The 16,890-nt window shown below is 38.4% G+C and overlaps 1 protein-coding gene across 8 annotated transcripts in view; it reads right to left on the bottom strand.

The window, feature by feature from the left end:
• The window catches only part of NLN (neurolysin), a 96,592-nt gene that overhangs the window by 51,857 nt on the left and 27,845 nt on the right, over window positions 1-16,890 (bottom strand). For 7 of the 8 annotated variants that reach the window (XR_004967793.1, XM_036310883.1, XM_036310882.1 and 4 more), the window contains 3 exons: window positions 12,171-12,430; window positions 8,561-8,709; window positions 1,063-1,170 (listed from right to left, as the gene is read on the bottom strand). Coding sequence is in view for 7 of the 8 variants with exons in the window: in XM_036310883.1 (XP_036166776.1) it covers window positions 1,063-1,170; window positions 8,561-8,709; window positions 12,171-12,430 (517 nt within the window). In the remaining variant the exon portion in view is untranslated. The remainder of the gene's footprint in view (window positions 1-1,062; window positions 1,171-8,560; window positions 8,710-12,170; window positions 12,431-16,890) is intronic. The other variant, XM_036310884.1, reaches the window with a different exon arrangement.

The raw sequence follows: 16,890 nt of genomic DNA, 5'->3' as shown, positions 1-16,890 counted from the left end.
ACCAAACATATTTTAACTAACACAGTGTTCATGCCCCAAACAGAACTGATGATTGACCAGGGCAAGTCTGATAAGTGAGATCAGTCCCACTTTTCCTGTAACCAGGATGAAGAGGATCAAGTTGTTCAAAGGGCGTGCAGGTGGGAGAACGGTGCCTGTACCTCAGTGGTGCCTTCAGGTCTATCTGCCATGCTGACATCACATGGTCTACACTCTTTTCAAACTAGTTTCTAGTTCTACTGCCTAGAACAGTGGTCGGCAAACTCATTAGTCAACAGAGCCAAATATCAACAGTACAACAATTGAAATTTCTTTTGAGAGCCAAATTTTTTAAACTTAAACTATATAGGTAGGTACATTGTTATTAACTTAATTAAAGTGCTCCTAAGGCTTAGGAAGAGCCACACTCAAGGGGCCAAAGAGCCGCATGTGGCTTGCGAGCCGCAGTTTGCCGACCACAGGCCTAGAAGAATCACCTGGAAATAAATCATTTTTCCTTTTCCAAAGAATGAATTAATTCTACCGTCGAGTTTATTTCTGAAATTGTAAGATTTGATTGGCATTAGACAAAAGAAAAAGTTTAGAAGCATTTTTTAGCAGCTGATTTGTCCACCTTTAAGGGGCATATAGTAATCGCAGGGTATTCCACTTTAAAGTGCTGGTTTTATAATTTCCCATCATAAGGATTTTATTACCAGTGCCCTATCTCTGTAAGAACAAAGGAATAAAAACACAAGTCAACTATTAAGGCCTGGAACTAGGTATTAGAGAAGATAGAGCAGAGAAAATAGGCCCAGCACACATGAAAGAAATAAAACTTGGACAGGGTTAAAGAAAAATTAAGTTACCAGCTTTCTGTCAGTCACCAAGAGGTGGATAGGAGTTGTGGAATTTGAAACCACTGACTATCCAATACATTGTAAATGGATTTCTATTATGCATTATTTCCCACATTAAAAACATGTCTTTCCTTATTTCCTGTTTGTTTGTTTTTTTTTTTGTTGCATTTTGTTTTATTTACTCTCTTTTTTTCCCCACAAAGAAAAGGAAACATAAACTCACATTTTGGACTTGTTCTGGAAGATGGAGCCCATTTCTTTTCCCCATTTTAACTGACTTTTCCAAGTATCGCCTGGCTTCAGGCTTTATCTTCCCCAGATCACAGGTTTCCTGAAATTAAAGATTGTGACAACCATTCTGTTACAGCAGTGTCAGTAAATTATCAACTAGAGGCCAGAGCAAATTTATTCATCATCTCTGTTGAGCTATGTAGCACATAGGTGATTCAGGCCCTTTTGAAGACCTAATTTCTTTTATGCTTTCATGAGCCTCTGCTCATCTAAAACAGAAAATTGAAATAAACAAAAAGCTAACCAGAATTGCCCTGCCTTGCATCACAATCAAGAGTGCCTGTACCATTTGAGAGTGTGATCAGAGAAGCATTTGCATAACCGCCTTCTCAGTATTCTCTATGACCCAGTGGTCTTTCTCACAAAACACATTCCTTATCACAAATCATCTGGATTTAACTTTCTATCATTTGCTAACCTGGTTCCACTTGAGAGGCAGGCATAAATATAAAGGGCAAATAATACAGAGTGGAGAGTGGGACTCTTTGGCCAACATACCAAAAAAGTACAGCTGGATAAAGGCTTCTAGCACTTTAAAAATGCCTCACTGTCATTTAGCAAGAGAGATCAGGGGGCTGCAGCAAGCTGCGCAGGAACAAATATGTGGGGGAAAGGAGTCCGCACAGCACACAGGAGGAACACTGGACAGTGCATTTCAACCTGCCAGCAGCAACACGAACGGCACTCGCTCAAAGGAACGAAGGGCCCTGGAGGATGAGCCATAGCAAGGTATTTACTCCAAACAGGTGGCAAAATATACAGGGCACATCTGGAAGGCTGGCCAGTGTGTGGTCCCTCGGAGGAAACGGACTCCAGACAGGGGAGTAGCAGATTGTTTGGTTGAGAGGCAATGAGGGCCTTTGCCTCTAGAGCCTTAGAGACCGCTCAGCATTAGGACCCTGCCATTGGTTGCACTCTCTCTCCAGGGAAGACCTGGACTGTCCATCCCGGAGTTTTGTATTTACCCAACTAATTAGATCTTAGAAAGGCCCAATTAGATCTTCGCTTTAGAGCAGTGACGGCGAACCTATGACACGCGTGTCAGAGGTGACATGCGAACTCATTTTTTTGGTTGATTTTTCTTTGTTAAATGGCATTTAAATATATAAAATAAATATCAAAAATATAAGTCTTTGTTTTACTATGGTTGCAAATATCAAAACATTTCTATATGTGACACGGCAGCAGAGTTAAGTTAGGGTTTTTCAAAATGCTGACACGCCGAGCTCAAAAGGTTCGCCATCACTGCTTTAGCGCCTGCGTTTTATATTGTTGGCGCAAGGCTTTTGCTGCAATAATTCTGTAATTTTTTTACATTTTGTTGTCGCAGGTAAGTAGAGTTGTACTCTGAGGGTGCTACTTAATAAAACAATCTGTATCTCACCTGGCCTCCCGATAAAAAATATTATGTCACAGTAGTAAAGCACCTGTTGTGCATACATTACTCAGTTTCCTCTGACTTAATCCTCAGTGGAGGCAGAGAACAATTACTCATTTTTCCATAATAACCTCCTTTATGTCCTTAGAGCATTTTTGAGCATGCAGGCATGACCGGAGTTGGAACCCTCTCTAGCTGGTACTGGCACACACTGGGATCTCAGCAGCAGGTGTCTGCAATGGGAAGACACCCAGAATGGCCAGGGAGATAACTGCGCTGTGGGCTGGTTCCCTTGGGGATGGCTAGTGGCTCAAATCGCAGTGTTCATGCGGATGTGATGATTCACCTGAGTTGATAGAGGCTGGCTTGACAGCGCCAGGAAGTCTGTCCTGAGGTGTGAGGCATGGCAACAGGAGTCTCTAGACGGTACAGTGGTGGATGTCGAAAGGTTGGGGAGAACATAGGCTGTAGCTATGTGTAGTCGGGGGAGAGGGAAAAAATCCCTATTGATAAGGGCCTGGTGAGAGCTGGGTAAGTTGAAGGACCCAAGTGAGCAGGTGGAGATCCAGAGCAGAGAGCCTTCCCAGCAGGGCAGGGAGCCTTCCCAGCAGGGCAGTGAGTCAAGACAGAAGCCAGCCCAGAGCTGGACAGCAGTGTGGATACTTGGTTCCCAGGGTTCACTGGGTACATTCAGTCCCGAGGTCAGGACAGAGGCTCATCTCAGTCTCACCGGCTGGTGTAAACAGAATTATTCTACACTCAGAATGGCTCTCAGACATTACCATTCTTAATTTATTCTAAATTCTTTAGAATTTCATAATAAAAAAGTGAAACATTTTCTGAATTTCCCCCAAATCCTCCCCGCCTTCCGTCCCATGACCTTTTGTCCTTTTCTTCATATATGCCAATGAGAAATTATTTCAGTAGGATTTGCCATAGCTGGGCTATTACTTCAGAAAGCCTGGGAGTATAGTCAGCATAGTCAACTCCAATTTCATGCTCTACATTAGGTAAGACTACTTACTCTCCAAATAGGTAATACAAGTATATATAAACAGGTGGAAGGATATTCTGAGAAAAACCAGCCCTGAAGTAGGTCTAATTAAAATATGACCATTACCGAAATATGTGACTAGCCACAAAAATGACACAACAAAAATCGGCCTCAATTGTAACCAGATGCCCTTTGCCAGTCAGACGCTGAGGTCCTGGGGAATCTCTGGAGGTCTCTGGTAAGAGTAAGGCACTTCTAAAATGTGCTTCTAACGCACATTCCTGTCCCAGAGCGGATCATAATATTCTCCCTTACACTCGCCAGGCAAGGTTGGAATTACCGCCCAAGGCCTTCCTAGGAGGGACTCAGCACTTCCAGGCTGCTCTGCTGCAGCTGCACCTTCCTTCCCGAACCAGAACTTAATCCCCTTGGATTGGAACCAGGTCTCAGGCATTTCAGCGTGAAGTTTCTCTTCTTTAGGAGCAGGGTGGGTGGGGGGCTGAAGTTCTCTGAAGTAATTTTCCAATTTATATGACAGCAGAGTTCTTTTTAAATCTCTGTGGTGACAAGATTTAGTTCCCGCCCCAACTTCCTCCTGTGGCAAAGGGCTTTTGTGTAAGTGTGAACTCGAGCGCGCGCACACACACTCTTACATGTACGTTTGTATCTTGTATACTCATTTGGCAGACTGAAGGTAAATGAGTTTCCTATGATCACACAGCTATTTAGTGGTAAAAATGGGGGTAGAAATAACTCCTTCAAATTCTTAGTTGAGTACTTTGCCCAGTATGCCATAGAACCACATTAACATCCTTAATTCATAATTCTTTAGAATTTCATAATAAAAAAGTGAAAAATTTTCTTAATTTCCCCCAAATCCTCCCTGCTTTCTGTCCCATGACTTTTTGTCCTTTTCTTCACAAGACCTTCACATTTCCAGTTTCTAAAATATGTAAATGAAAAATTATTTCAGTGTGTATACAAAGTAGAAATTACAACACTGTTAAAAGAGCTCTGAGAATTAAGCTAGTATATTCACTGAGTATCATTTAGAGAAACTGATTCATAAACTTCAGGTATGCTAAGAAATATAAGACAATATAAGACAACAGAGTATGATAACATATATCTTATTGCAAAAGCTTACATAGAGGTATGACTTAATTACATGTGTAATACTGGTATTTGCAATTTTTCAGGTCTCCTTTTTTTTTTTTTTCTTTTTCTTTTCCAATCAGTACACTGTTAGGTTCCTATCCTGTTATTGAGAAGAGAACATTCTTAGGCAACTGCTTACAGTTAGGATAGAAGTGCCAAAATGTCTGTTTGCTGAGTGATAACTCAACATGCCATCACCAGATTCACTGCTTTTGTGCGGGCCACAGGCAGAATGAGGGCCCTGGGAGTGGGGAACCACACTGCACGGAGCCACATTTTAACTGGGGCCAGTTCAGATCCATTCAACATGCATTCACTGAGCTCCTATTCACACCAGGCACCAGGCAAACAAAGATGAATATCCTTGAGGTTCTTTAAGTCGTATGAAGAAAAAAAGGATACACCAGCAAATATGTCTATCATGTAGTCAATGAAAAGAGAGGTAAGTACTTAGGGAGCACAAAAGAGGGGTGCCTGCCTAATGAAGAAACTAAGGCAAGGTAGTTGATGCTTTCTATGGGACCCCTAGGCTTTTAAGAGCTTAACAAAGGTACAAGTTTTAAGGCACCTTTGGGTTCTGGGATCTTGTATTTTATTTTGGCAATAGGTCTCCATGACTGTTAGAGTACATCATAATACTTAATCACATGATCTATTCATTTACACCGTTATGTCAAAAGTCTTCTGCTTAAATCACTAATTGGCTGAGATGAATTGGCAAGACCAAAGCCCACAGATCTAAAAAAATATAAATATTACATCAGATAACTGTATTTCCCAATTTAGCTTGCATAATTCAGACTATTTTCACTAAAGAATCCCTCTTCTGTAGTTATTACGTAGCAGACCACTGGAATAAAAAACTGCATGTCTGGATTATTTTGACATGAAGACACTGTACATTTTTCTTATCACTATGGCTAGAAAAGTGTCTGTAAAATCTTTTTTCATCTTTGATGGTTTTTAGCCAAGAAGTGGGAAACCTTTGTCAGGACTGGGAAATGTGATTTTGAAAATCCCTAATGAGAATTTAGAAGTCAGGATGAAAACAGAGTTAAGGAAAATTAGAAATTCTGAGGAAAGTTTAAAAATACATATATAATACATAGGTAGAATGGAAATTCGATTATTGGGAATGAAATAAAAAGTTTATAAAGGTCATGATTTGAATCATACAGAATAATAACTAAGGTCAAAAAGAAAAAAGGGAACAACTAATAAAGAATCATAAAGTTCTTTTAATCAATGTTATTTTTATAGTGCCAAATATGAACAATTCTGAATCACAGAGATTACAGATAACAGGCTGAAAAATGCTCATCTGATATGAGGGAATAGACAGCATATACTCTTATATGTCTAAATAAGTCATGACTACATATTCTGTAGTGAGTTACAAATAAACTATTTGAATAACACTGCTGTTTTATTTCAACACTCTCAACTTGCTAAAATGAACAAAATTTTTGAGATTTTTGCATAAAGAAACATGTAAAATTAAACAAAAATGCCTAAAATTATATAAAACTTTGGGTATTTTCCAAATTGCTGAGGTGTCATGAAAATAAAAATTCAAAGCAAAGAGAGGATAAAAATACTAGAAAGCAAATCAACACTGGTTATGAAAAGACCAAAACACTCATGGCAGACGCACCTCCAACATTTATTATACATAATTTCCCTGAGTCCTGGAAAATGTGAGGATGACAGACAGGAATGACTATGGCATGCAGCATCAACATTTGTCGGTATGATGGCCAAAAGCACATGATATTTACAGATAAACAACTCAAACCCATTTGCTTCTAGTTGATCTAATAAATATCTTGTAATATTTTGAAAATTTAAAGAGGTATTTACATTGAACCATCAAGTTCATGATGGCTAAGAAGCCTTAGATTTGTAGATGTACACTCTTTTAATGTGTCACACTTTTTTTTTTTTTTATTGCTTAAAGTATTACAACATATGTCCGTGTTCCTTTTTCTCCACATCCTCTCCAGCACTTGTCCTTTGTTGATTTGTTGATGATAGCCAGTCTGACAGGTGTGAGATGGTACCTCATTGTTGTTTTGATTTGCATCTCTCGGATGATTAGTGACTTTGAGCATGTTTTCATATGTCTCTTTGCTTTCTGAATGTCCTCTTTTGAAAGGTGTCTATTTAGGTCCTTTGCCCATTTTTTGATTGGATTGTTTATCTTCCTTTTGTTAAGTTGTATGAGTTCCCTATAAATTTTGGAGATTAGGCCCTTATCAGATATGACATTGGCAAATATGTTTTCCCACACAGTGGGTTTTCTCGTTGTTTTGTTGATGGTTTCTTTTGCTGTGCAGAAGCTTTTTATTTTGATGTAGTCCCATTTGTTCATTTTCTCTTTAGTTTCAAGTGCCCTAGGAGCTGTATCAGTGAAGAAATTGCTTCGGCATATGTCTGAGATTTTGTTGCCTTTGGATTCTTCTAGAATTTTTATGGTTTCCTGTCGTACATTTAAGTCCGTTATCCATTTTGAGTTTATTTTTGTGTATGGTGTAAGTTGGTGGTCTAGTTTCATTTTCTTGCATATATCTGTCCAATTTTCCCAACACCATTTATTGAAGAGACTATCTTGGCTCCATTGTATGTTCTTGCCTCCTTTGTCAAATATTAATTGAGCATATTGGTTCGGGCCGATTTCTGGGCTCTCTATTCTATTCCATTGATCTATATGCCTATTCTTGTGCCAGTACCAGGCAGTTTTGAGAACAGTGGCTTTGTAATACAACTTGATATCTGGTATTGAGATCCCACCTACTTTGTTCTTTTTCAGGATTGCTGCAGCTATTCGGGGTCTTTTTTTATTCCAGATGAATTTTTGGAGAGTTCGTTCTAGATCTCTGAAGTATGCCGTTGGTATTTTAATAGGAAGTGCGTTGAATTTATAGATTGCTTTGGGTAGTATGGACATTTTAATGATGTTGATTCTACCAATCCATGAACACGGTATGTTCTTCCATCTGTTTATGTCTTCCTCTATATCTTTTTTCAACGTACTGTAGTTTTCTGAGTAGAGATCTTTTACCTCTTTAGATAAGTTTATTCCTAGGTAGCTTAATTTTTTTGGTGCGATGGTAAACGGGATTGTTTTTATAATCTCTCTTTCTGAAAGTTCACCATTGGTGTACAGAAATGCCTCAGATTTCTTGGGGTTAATTTTGTATCCTGCTACATTGCCAAATTCATGTATTAAGTCTAGTAGCTTTTTGATGGAGTCTCTAGGGTTTTGTATGTATAATATCATGTCGTCTGCAAATAAGGACAGTTTTACTTCCTCTTTTCCAATTTGGATGCCTTTTATTTCTTCTTCTTGCCGAATTGCAATGGCTAACACTTCCAGTACTATGTTGAACAGGAGTGGTGAGAGGGGGCATCCCTGTCTTGTTCCTGTTCTTAGGGGAAATGGTGTTAGTAATGTGTCATACTTTTAAAAAAATATATTTTTATTGATTTCAGAGGAAGGGAGAGGGAGACAGAAACATCAATGATGAGAGAGAATCATTGATTACCTGCCTCCTGCACGTCCCCTACTGGGGATCAAGCCCGAAATCCAGGCATGTGCCCTTAACCGGAATTGAACCTGCGACCCTTCAGTCAGCAGACTCTATACACTGAGCCAAACTGGCTAGGGCTAGATGTATACTCTTTTATATTTGGTCTCTAATCTTAGGTGAATATAATCAGCAACTAAACATAAACCTAAGTGGTGTAATATAACATTATATAACACTGTGCTATGCCCATTATTATAACAATTAGAAACAAAATCTAGAAGCATTCAAGTACTTTTTATTGCTGATCAAAGGTTTTTACTTTTTTACTGTAGATTTTTTTTCTTTTAAAGGGATTCATAACATCATTTACCTGTAAATGAACAATTCTCCGAAATATATCTTCTCTCATGCTCATCTCGATATCAAAGCGAGAAAGTCTTTTGTCCGCTTCTGTGCTTGCTGCTCGCACTTCTTTGTCAGAGGAGACGTGCTGGGGAAAGTCTAGCATGGTTCGTTCCACTGTTAATAGAGGGGAAAACTGTAAGGGCTCCTCAAGTCAGGATTAAGAAAAATACCTCCTGTCTAGATGAATGATTATCCTGACAAAAGTTTTCATTTTACACTTTCTGTAAAAGTTCCTAAGGCTATAAAAAAACACAGCATTTAATACAGAGCCTGGCTGTCCCAGTGGCATTATAAGGAACAATAGGGTGTGCACTGGGCACTTATTAAAGTATTCTTTGGGTGTAATTTACTAACTGGCAATATAGAAAAATAAAGACATAGTTCTTATACTAAGGCATTTTATAATCTGGGGAGCGGTGGTGGGGAACAGCACATAAAAAGACAAAGAACAATGCAGGACAGAGCAGGTTAGTTGCTAAATGAGTGGGATAGTAACTGAAAGACAGCAATGCAGAGGGCTGGCCACTGTGCAGTGCCCAGCGGAGAAGGCAGGGCCTTAGAGGATGGTGGGATGGTGGGCAAAAGGAGAGGCTGGAGAAGCAGGGAGTGCAAGCCTGGGCAGGGGCAGGGGCAGGGGTAGGGGCAGAGGCAGAGGCAGAGGCAGAGGCAGAGGCAGAGGCAGAGGATGTTTAAAACACAAGCACACCAAGTTAGTGGGGTGGCTTTAATTTAGAAGTTCTTTTTTTTTCTTTATAAAACATATATTTTTATTGATTCCAGAGAGGAAGGGAGAGGGAGAGAGAGATAGAAACATCAATGCCTCCTGCGTGCCCCCTATTGGGGATTGAGCCCGCAACCTGGGCATGTGCCCTGACTGGGAATAGAACTGTGACCTCCTGGTTCATATGTTGCTGCTCAACCACTGGGCCACACCAGCCGGGCTAGAATAGAAATTATTAACCTGCATACAGATTTCTTAAATAATTTAATCAAAATTACATACCCCTCCTCCCCAATGCAAACATTCATACAAACAATGAGTTCCATACAATTTCAGAGGATTCCTGGGAAACTCAGTAGACACATCCAGCAAAGAGCTGAATATTGGGGTTATTCCTGTTAAATGATGGTGCTAATGTAGCCCATTCTAACTTTTACATATTAAAGTTGGTTCTGGGTTTTTCACATATTTTTTGTGTGTGGCTTTAATTGGGCAAAAATCTAATGTCAATGAAATAATCCATACTATAGAAACAATGAGTATGGTTTATAGTGATGGTTGTGGTTATACTATGACAATGAATACATTTTTATTTTATATATGGTACTTTAAAGGTATTGTAAATAGGCAAAGTTTACACCTGTGATATATGGTAAACAGTAGAGCTCTCTTTTATATACCAAGAAACTGTACAATTAAAGAAGCCACCTCACTCTTATTAGTCCTCTTAAAACACTGTTCCTCCAAATAAAGGCATAAAAAATTGTCACAAATATCTGAATACATTAATAATGTGTTTTAAAAAATCAAATTAGATAATTATTTTTAAGGATTTGACTTAGTCTATAATTTTATGTCTCTTAAATAAAGAATAAAACAGATTTAAATTTTAATACCTATAGTATTTAAGTGATATAATTAACTAATAGTTATCATTTCTGTTTACTTTTAAAATAAGCTCAAAAATATTATTAAGAAGGGCAAAATTGCTCAAGAACTCAAATGAGCATCATAAAATATAGGAACCTAAAGTTGGAAACATATTCTTAAATAATAATACTGCAAACCATTTCCTTCCTAACTTTGCCCACAAAGACCTGAAACCAGACTTATACTCTAGCTGCCAAACTATAAACAATACTGATGTCTAGTAACTGACACTAAATGGGAAGGATTTTAACAGCTCTTGCTGGAGGTAGAATGAACAATGAGAACACACAGATAAGAGAAAGTTAGTCTTTAAAAGGCTATTCTTTGGATGATTAATCCACCAAGAAAAAGTTATAAGAGAGTAAGAACATACATCACAAACCTAAAAGTATATTTAGAAGATGCATTATTGGGAAAAAATATAATAAATAAGTTTTTTGTTTTTGTTTTTCCTCCCACTGATGTTTATATTTGTTAAGTGTATACGTAAGTTACCAGGCTGGCACACCAACTTGGCCATAAGTGAATAAAGAAGTTCGTATCTGAACCTGGGACAAACCATATATAGGGTGGGAGATGCATATGAAATTGCCTACTGGGAAAGCTCTGCCGAATGGGGGCCAACCCCTTCCCTTTTGACTTGGACTAACGAGACCAATCAGATCCTTTTTATTCAGAGTTTAAACTCAGGACTTGTAGCAAGAGGTTGTGGCCACTGATTAGAGTGATGCAGTTGGTAGTTGAGGCAGAAACTGAAACAGAAGAGCAGAGGTCAGGGAGAATAGCCAAGTCCCCATTGTGGTGGGAGAGAGTAAGAGGCTCTTGGTGTTGAGGGGTTGGGGAGGGTAGAGCGATGACCAGGGCACTAGGGCTGTGGAGGGTTCTGGACAACCTTCCAAATTCCAAAAGACATATTAATGTTTACGTTATCCATGCTCTTATGAAGTGTGGATACACAGCCAAGGGTTGCTTAGTCATAATTATCCTACCAAATATATCCAACCCGTAGAGGTAACTCCTGTGAATCTTCATTTCTTATAACTCAGAGAATCTTATACTCATATAATAAAAATAATGTATTTTAAGTGTAGGGAAAATGGAAAATAGAGAAAAGCATAAAGAGAAAAGTAAAAAAGTCAACTGTCAGCCCACCATCTAAGATACTAACCATTATTTTAAAATTTGTTATTGAAATTTTCTTTTGGCTTTCCTTCTTTGTCCTTTTCTCTAGGTCATTAAATACTGCGTCTAAACATTATTTTGTTATTATGTTAAAAAATATTTTTATTGACTTTTAGAGAGAGAGAAAAAGAGGGGGAGGAACATCGACTGGTTGCTTCCTGTATGTACCCTGACCGGGGATGGAACCTGCAACCTGGGTATGTGCCCTGACTAGGCATCAAACTAGTGACCTTTCTGTGCAAAGGACGATGCTCAACCAACTGACACGCACCAGCCAGGGTTATACATGATTTTAATGGCTTCACAGTGTTAGGGTGAATGTATCACAATTTATTTAGTCATTCTATTAGTTGACACTTAGGTGTTGTTCCAAGCTTTTGCTTATGAGAGTAACTACCTATACATAAATTTATAGATGATTTTTTCCTGTATCTGATTATTTCCTTAGTTAAATACATAGATGTGGAATTACTAAGCCAGGGTTTGAACTTCTTAAAAGTTTTCATAGATACTGTCAATGCTCTCCAAAAAGCAGCTGTAATGAGTGTACATTTTATAGCACCTTTGCTAACATAATTAAAAAATTTTAATCTGAGGTAACTTAATTCCAAGCAATTAATTAATCATTATGTAAAAATCAATATCTTGTGAAATTGGAAAACGGATTGCTAAGACAGAACACGTACAATGGTTTATGATGCCCACAAAATGAAATATTGATGTGCTTTTGCATCCTACTCACCTATGTACTTCACCTCTACATCCGCCAGTGCCTGCAAGCAGTTCTCATACGTTACTGCCTCAAGGTCAAGCATTCCAATAGCATCATACACCTGTTTGGTCTGCACAATGAGCTCCTCGGTCCTTGTTTTAATTTGTTCTGGTGAAAGATCCCATCTTAAGACATTCCTGCCAGCCGCAGTGCTGGCAGACAACGCCTGAAGAGGAGACATCACTTCTCGCCCCAGAGTCATTCTGAAGAAAGTCCTGCAACCACCAATTCTAAAGAGAATCAGAAAGAGAATAAAAATTAGGCATTTCTGTCGATCTAAAGTCAATAGACAAGTGGGTATTATCTAATTAAATTTAAATAAAAGAGAACTTTTTATTAAAATTGAGCAATTTCTTTCCGCTGAACACATATGCACAATGCTCCTGTGAAAGTGTCAGTGCAGGACTCGGACTCCTGGGGGCTTATGGGATCTCCTGACAGGACCCGCCCACTCTTTCTGGGCAATAATGCCGGTGTTATTCCAGGTGGCAGGCAGGATGCCTGTCTTCTGATGTGTTTGGGTGAGTTGCTGAGCAAGCCAAGGAGAGGTTGGGTTCCTGGTTAAACTGAAGACTTCATTTGGGAACCAAAACTCTTAAATCTCTTGGACCTTGAGCCACATGTTTTCTCTGAAAAATATGCATCCCTCCCCCCCACTCCCCCGCAAAATGTTGAAGGTTATGTTATTGAGGAATAAACTGATATGGATATGTGGAACTTATTTAATGGCACACTGTACTATACATATAAAGGGGATTTAACATCAACTCTTATTAGAGCTTTTTAAAAATTGGGAAATTATCAAAATGCACATGAATCAAGTTTTAATATACTGTATGATGGTGAATAGGCTGTCCATTGTGCCACTTCTTTCTCTGAATTCTCAGGCATGCTTTGGCAGTGCAAGAGCTCTGTAACATTCACAAATTCAATAAAAAGTAAGTATATAGAAAAAACCCTTCAATGCTTATATTTTTTTCTTGAATAGTTACAGATTTAATTAAATTTGTATTTTCCAAACATTAAATTGTTTGTGTAATTAATCATAGAAAAATAAAGTTACATGTCAAAAACATAATAATTGTACTTTATAAATTAAACCAGTAATTTTTATTATTTAAATGTTTTTCCTGTGCAATGGCCACCTACTACTTATGCAGTCTCAAAAATGTTTGGGATTCAGCATTCAAATTTAGGTTGAACACCAGTTAAAAAATTTTTTTACCAAAATATCAAGAATAGGAATTTGAATTTAAAACTTGGAAAATAAACTCTGGTATAGCTATGACATTATTCTAAAAGAAAGAATTAAGGATAATTATTAAGGATAAAAAAATTAAGGATAATAGTCCTCCAACCCCCTAAATCAGTCGTGGGCAAACTACGGCCCGCGGGCCGGATCCGGGCCCGTTTGAAATGAATAAAACTATTGAAAAAAAAGACCATACTCTTTTATGTAATGATGTTTACTTTGAATTTATATTAGTTCACACAAACACTCCATCCATGCTTTTGTTCCGGCCCTCCGGTCCAGTTTAAGAACCCATTGTAGCCCTCGAGTCAAAGTTTGCCCACCCCTGCCCTAAATACTCAAATTAATAATTGGTGCCATGGGTGCATCTATCTACAGATGCATGTGTTTGTGTGTATAGGTAATTTTAGAGCTTATAAATAAAAATGCTATAATTAATAGCTAACATTTATTGTGTTTAGGCACTGTACTAAGTGCTTTTCACATATTAACTCAGTTCTCACAAAAACCCCACGAGGCAGATACTATGGTCATTCTTGTATTGCCAAAGAGGAAACTAAAACACAGTTAAGTAACTTGCTCAAGGTCACTATGGTGGGAGCTAGGATTAAAAGCCAGATAGTATCTTGTAACAGAAACCTACACTTGAAACCTCTACTAGTATGTTCATGTTGACCAATGTCACAGCAATAAATTTTAAAAAAAGAAAAAAGCAGGTAGTATAGATCCAGATCCCACACTCTTAACTGCTACGTTAAACTTCATTCCTATTATTTTACAACACCCTAAAACAACCTTATAATGTAGGTCAGACATTATTCCCTTTTAATATATGATGCAATTGAGGCTCAGCGAAGCTAAGTGACTTGCTTAAGGCCATTCACTCACAAACTCACAAATATTTAGGAGCGTGTACTGTGTCTGGTCACTGTGATAGGTGCCGAGAACAAAAAGGCGAACTGACTGGGACCATGCTATTACAATACAGTGGAGAAGACAAATGGATCGATAGGCAATTATACTATATTGAGATGAGGGCTATGATAGGGTCAGCAGAGGGAACTCTGAAAGGCCACAAAAGGAACTTTTCTAGGAATATTGTCTAGAAGGAGAAATGCGCAAGCCAAGATCTAGACAATGTGCTATCCAAAGGCCAAAGGCTTAAGGAGAGAGAAGTCTGAAAAGGTAAGTAGGAAGTACTGAATGCAAAGCCTTGTAAATCATTAAAAAGTTCAACCTTGCCAGGCCAGTGTGGCTCAGTGGTTGAACATCTACCCATGAACCAGGGGGTCACGGTTCGATTCCTGGTCAGAGCACATGCATGGGTTGCAGGATTAAACCCCAGTATGGGGCATGCAGGAGGCAGCTGATCAATGATTCTTTCTCATCATTGATGTTTCTGTCCCTCTCTCCCTCTCCATTCCCCTCTCTGAAATTAAAAAAAAAAAAAAGTTCAATCTTATTTTGAAGGCAATGAGAGCCATTGAAGTCTTTTATTCAGGTGAGAGATGAAATAAAATATGCAATTTAGAGAAATCACTCAAATTATAGTGAGTGGAAAAGTTTGAAAAAGAGAAATCATTCTAGAGGAAAGCTATTACTGTATTTGGGGCATAAAATTTTGGCATGCTGAACTAGAAAATAAAGGGAATTGGAGTGATTTAAAAAAAATCAATATGAGATGGTACTGAATGGATGTGTGGGGAGGTGAGAGAGTCAAGGAGGATGTCCAGGTTTCTGTGTTGGAATGGATGGTGGTGCCATCACTAAAATAGGGAACTGAGAAAGGGGAGGAGGTGGCTCTTTGGGGTGGGGGTGAGAAATTCAACTTTGGACATGCCAAGTGGCTGTGGCACATGTAAGTGGAATACATTAATATTAAATGGTAATTAGAGGGGTGGTTGGACTGGCCCAGGGGAATTTGCAGAGTGAAAACAGAAGAACTGAGTTCTAGCTCTGGTTTAATCACTGAGGTAGAAGGAAAGCCAAGCCAGGCTGGGTCTAGGAAGTTGTGAAAAGTAAGCATTAAAAAAGGGAGGGAGCCCTAGCCGGCCTGGCTCAGTGGATAGAGCGTCAGCCTGCGGACTGAAGGGTCCCAGGTTCGATTCTGGCCAAGGGCACATGCCTGGGTTGCTGGTGCGATCCCTGGTAGGGGGTGTGCAAGAGGCAGCTGATCAATGATTCTCTCTTATCATTGATGTTTCTATCTCTCTCCTTCTCTGAAATCAATAAAGAAATATATATATATATATATGTATATATATATATACACACACACACACACATATATATATACACACACATATATATATATATAAAAGGGAGGGATGAATAACAGTATAAAGAAAGACAGAAGAGTCTGTTGAACTTAGCAACAGGAATGCCATTGATTACTCTGGCAAGAGCAGTGTCAGTGGGGTGATAGGGGTGGAAGTCAGATTACTGTTAAGAGGTGTGAAGAAGGTGAAAACTGGAGAGTACACCGAAGCAATTCTCTGGCATGAAAACAAAGGTAGCTAACTTGGTGCGCAGCTGGAAGGGGCCTGCGTAGCTGGAAGGGGCCGAGGCAATGGAAGATTGGGGAGATCTAAATGCTGTCTGTCCACATGCACTGAAGTCTCTGATGTGAAACACTGGCTGATGGACCCAAGGCTGGCAGACTACTTTCTAATATATTTTCACATTTCTCCTTTAACCAGTTGAGTTATATATTCACCAAAGGTCAAATTCCAAAACCTGTTTATGACTATTTGTTTTTATGCAATTTAAATATTTAACCGGTTAAATGTATGTAAACAGAATGATTTGTTGTTTAGCTAAACTGTTTTGGAAATACTTTTTAATAGATAGTGACTAAAAAGCCAACCAAAAAAACAAAAACAAAAGCCGGCTGTAATAGAAGTTTAAGTAAAAAATTGTGATGATTCAGAAGACTTCTGATTCAGATTAATTATGTGTGTCTTTAGGTGTGTTCTTGTTCCACTTAAAAAAAAATTGGAAATTTAAAAATAGTACATTTTAGATGTAGTTAAGCAAGGACAGTGAGGAATTCCAATCAAGTGATTCATAGTTGCTAAAAAGGCCTTCATCTTACATCAAAATATTTAGAAATATACATTTCTGTTTTGTTTGAATATATATTTTAAGCAATTTATCATTTTTCATGACTCCACTTGAAACTAATTTTTTAAATTTATTCTTAAATGACATTTAGAGAAAGGTCAAAGGAGATAGGAACAAATGGCATATAAAGCATGGACAGCAATTTGTTTTAAAAGACTACAATCTCAGTAAGGTCAATAAAATGGATAAAACGGGAGTAGTTAGATTGTAATAAAAATGTGAGATGTCTGGGTTTAGGAATTGAAAAGCTAAACAGACCGACAAAATCCAGCATATTTTCTTGGAAGTGGATGGTTGAGATAAACAAGTTGAAGA

Source organism: Myotis myotis, unplaced genomic scaffold (genome assembly GCF_014108235.1).
Source record: "Myotis myotis isolate mMyoMyo1 unplaced genomic scaffold, mMyoMyo1.p scaffold_m19_p_5, whole genome shotgun sequence".
NCBI lineage: Eukaryota > Metazoa > Chordata > Mammalia > Chiroptera > Vespertilionidae > Myotis > Myotis myotis.
The sequence above is the reverse complement of the archived record's forward strand: the minus strand, read 5'-3'. Positions and strand labels throughout refer to the sequence as shown.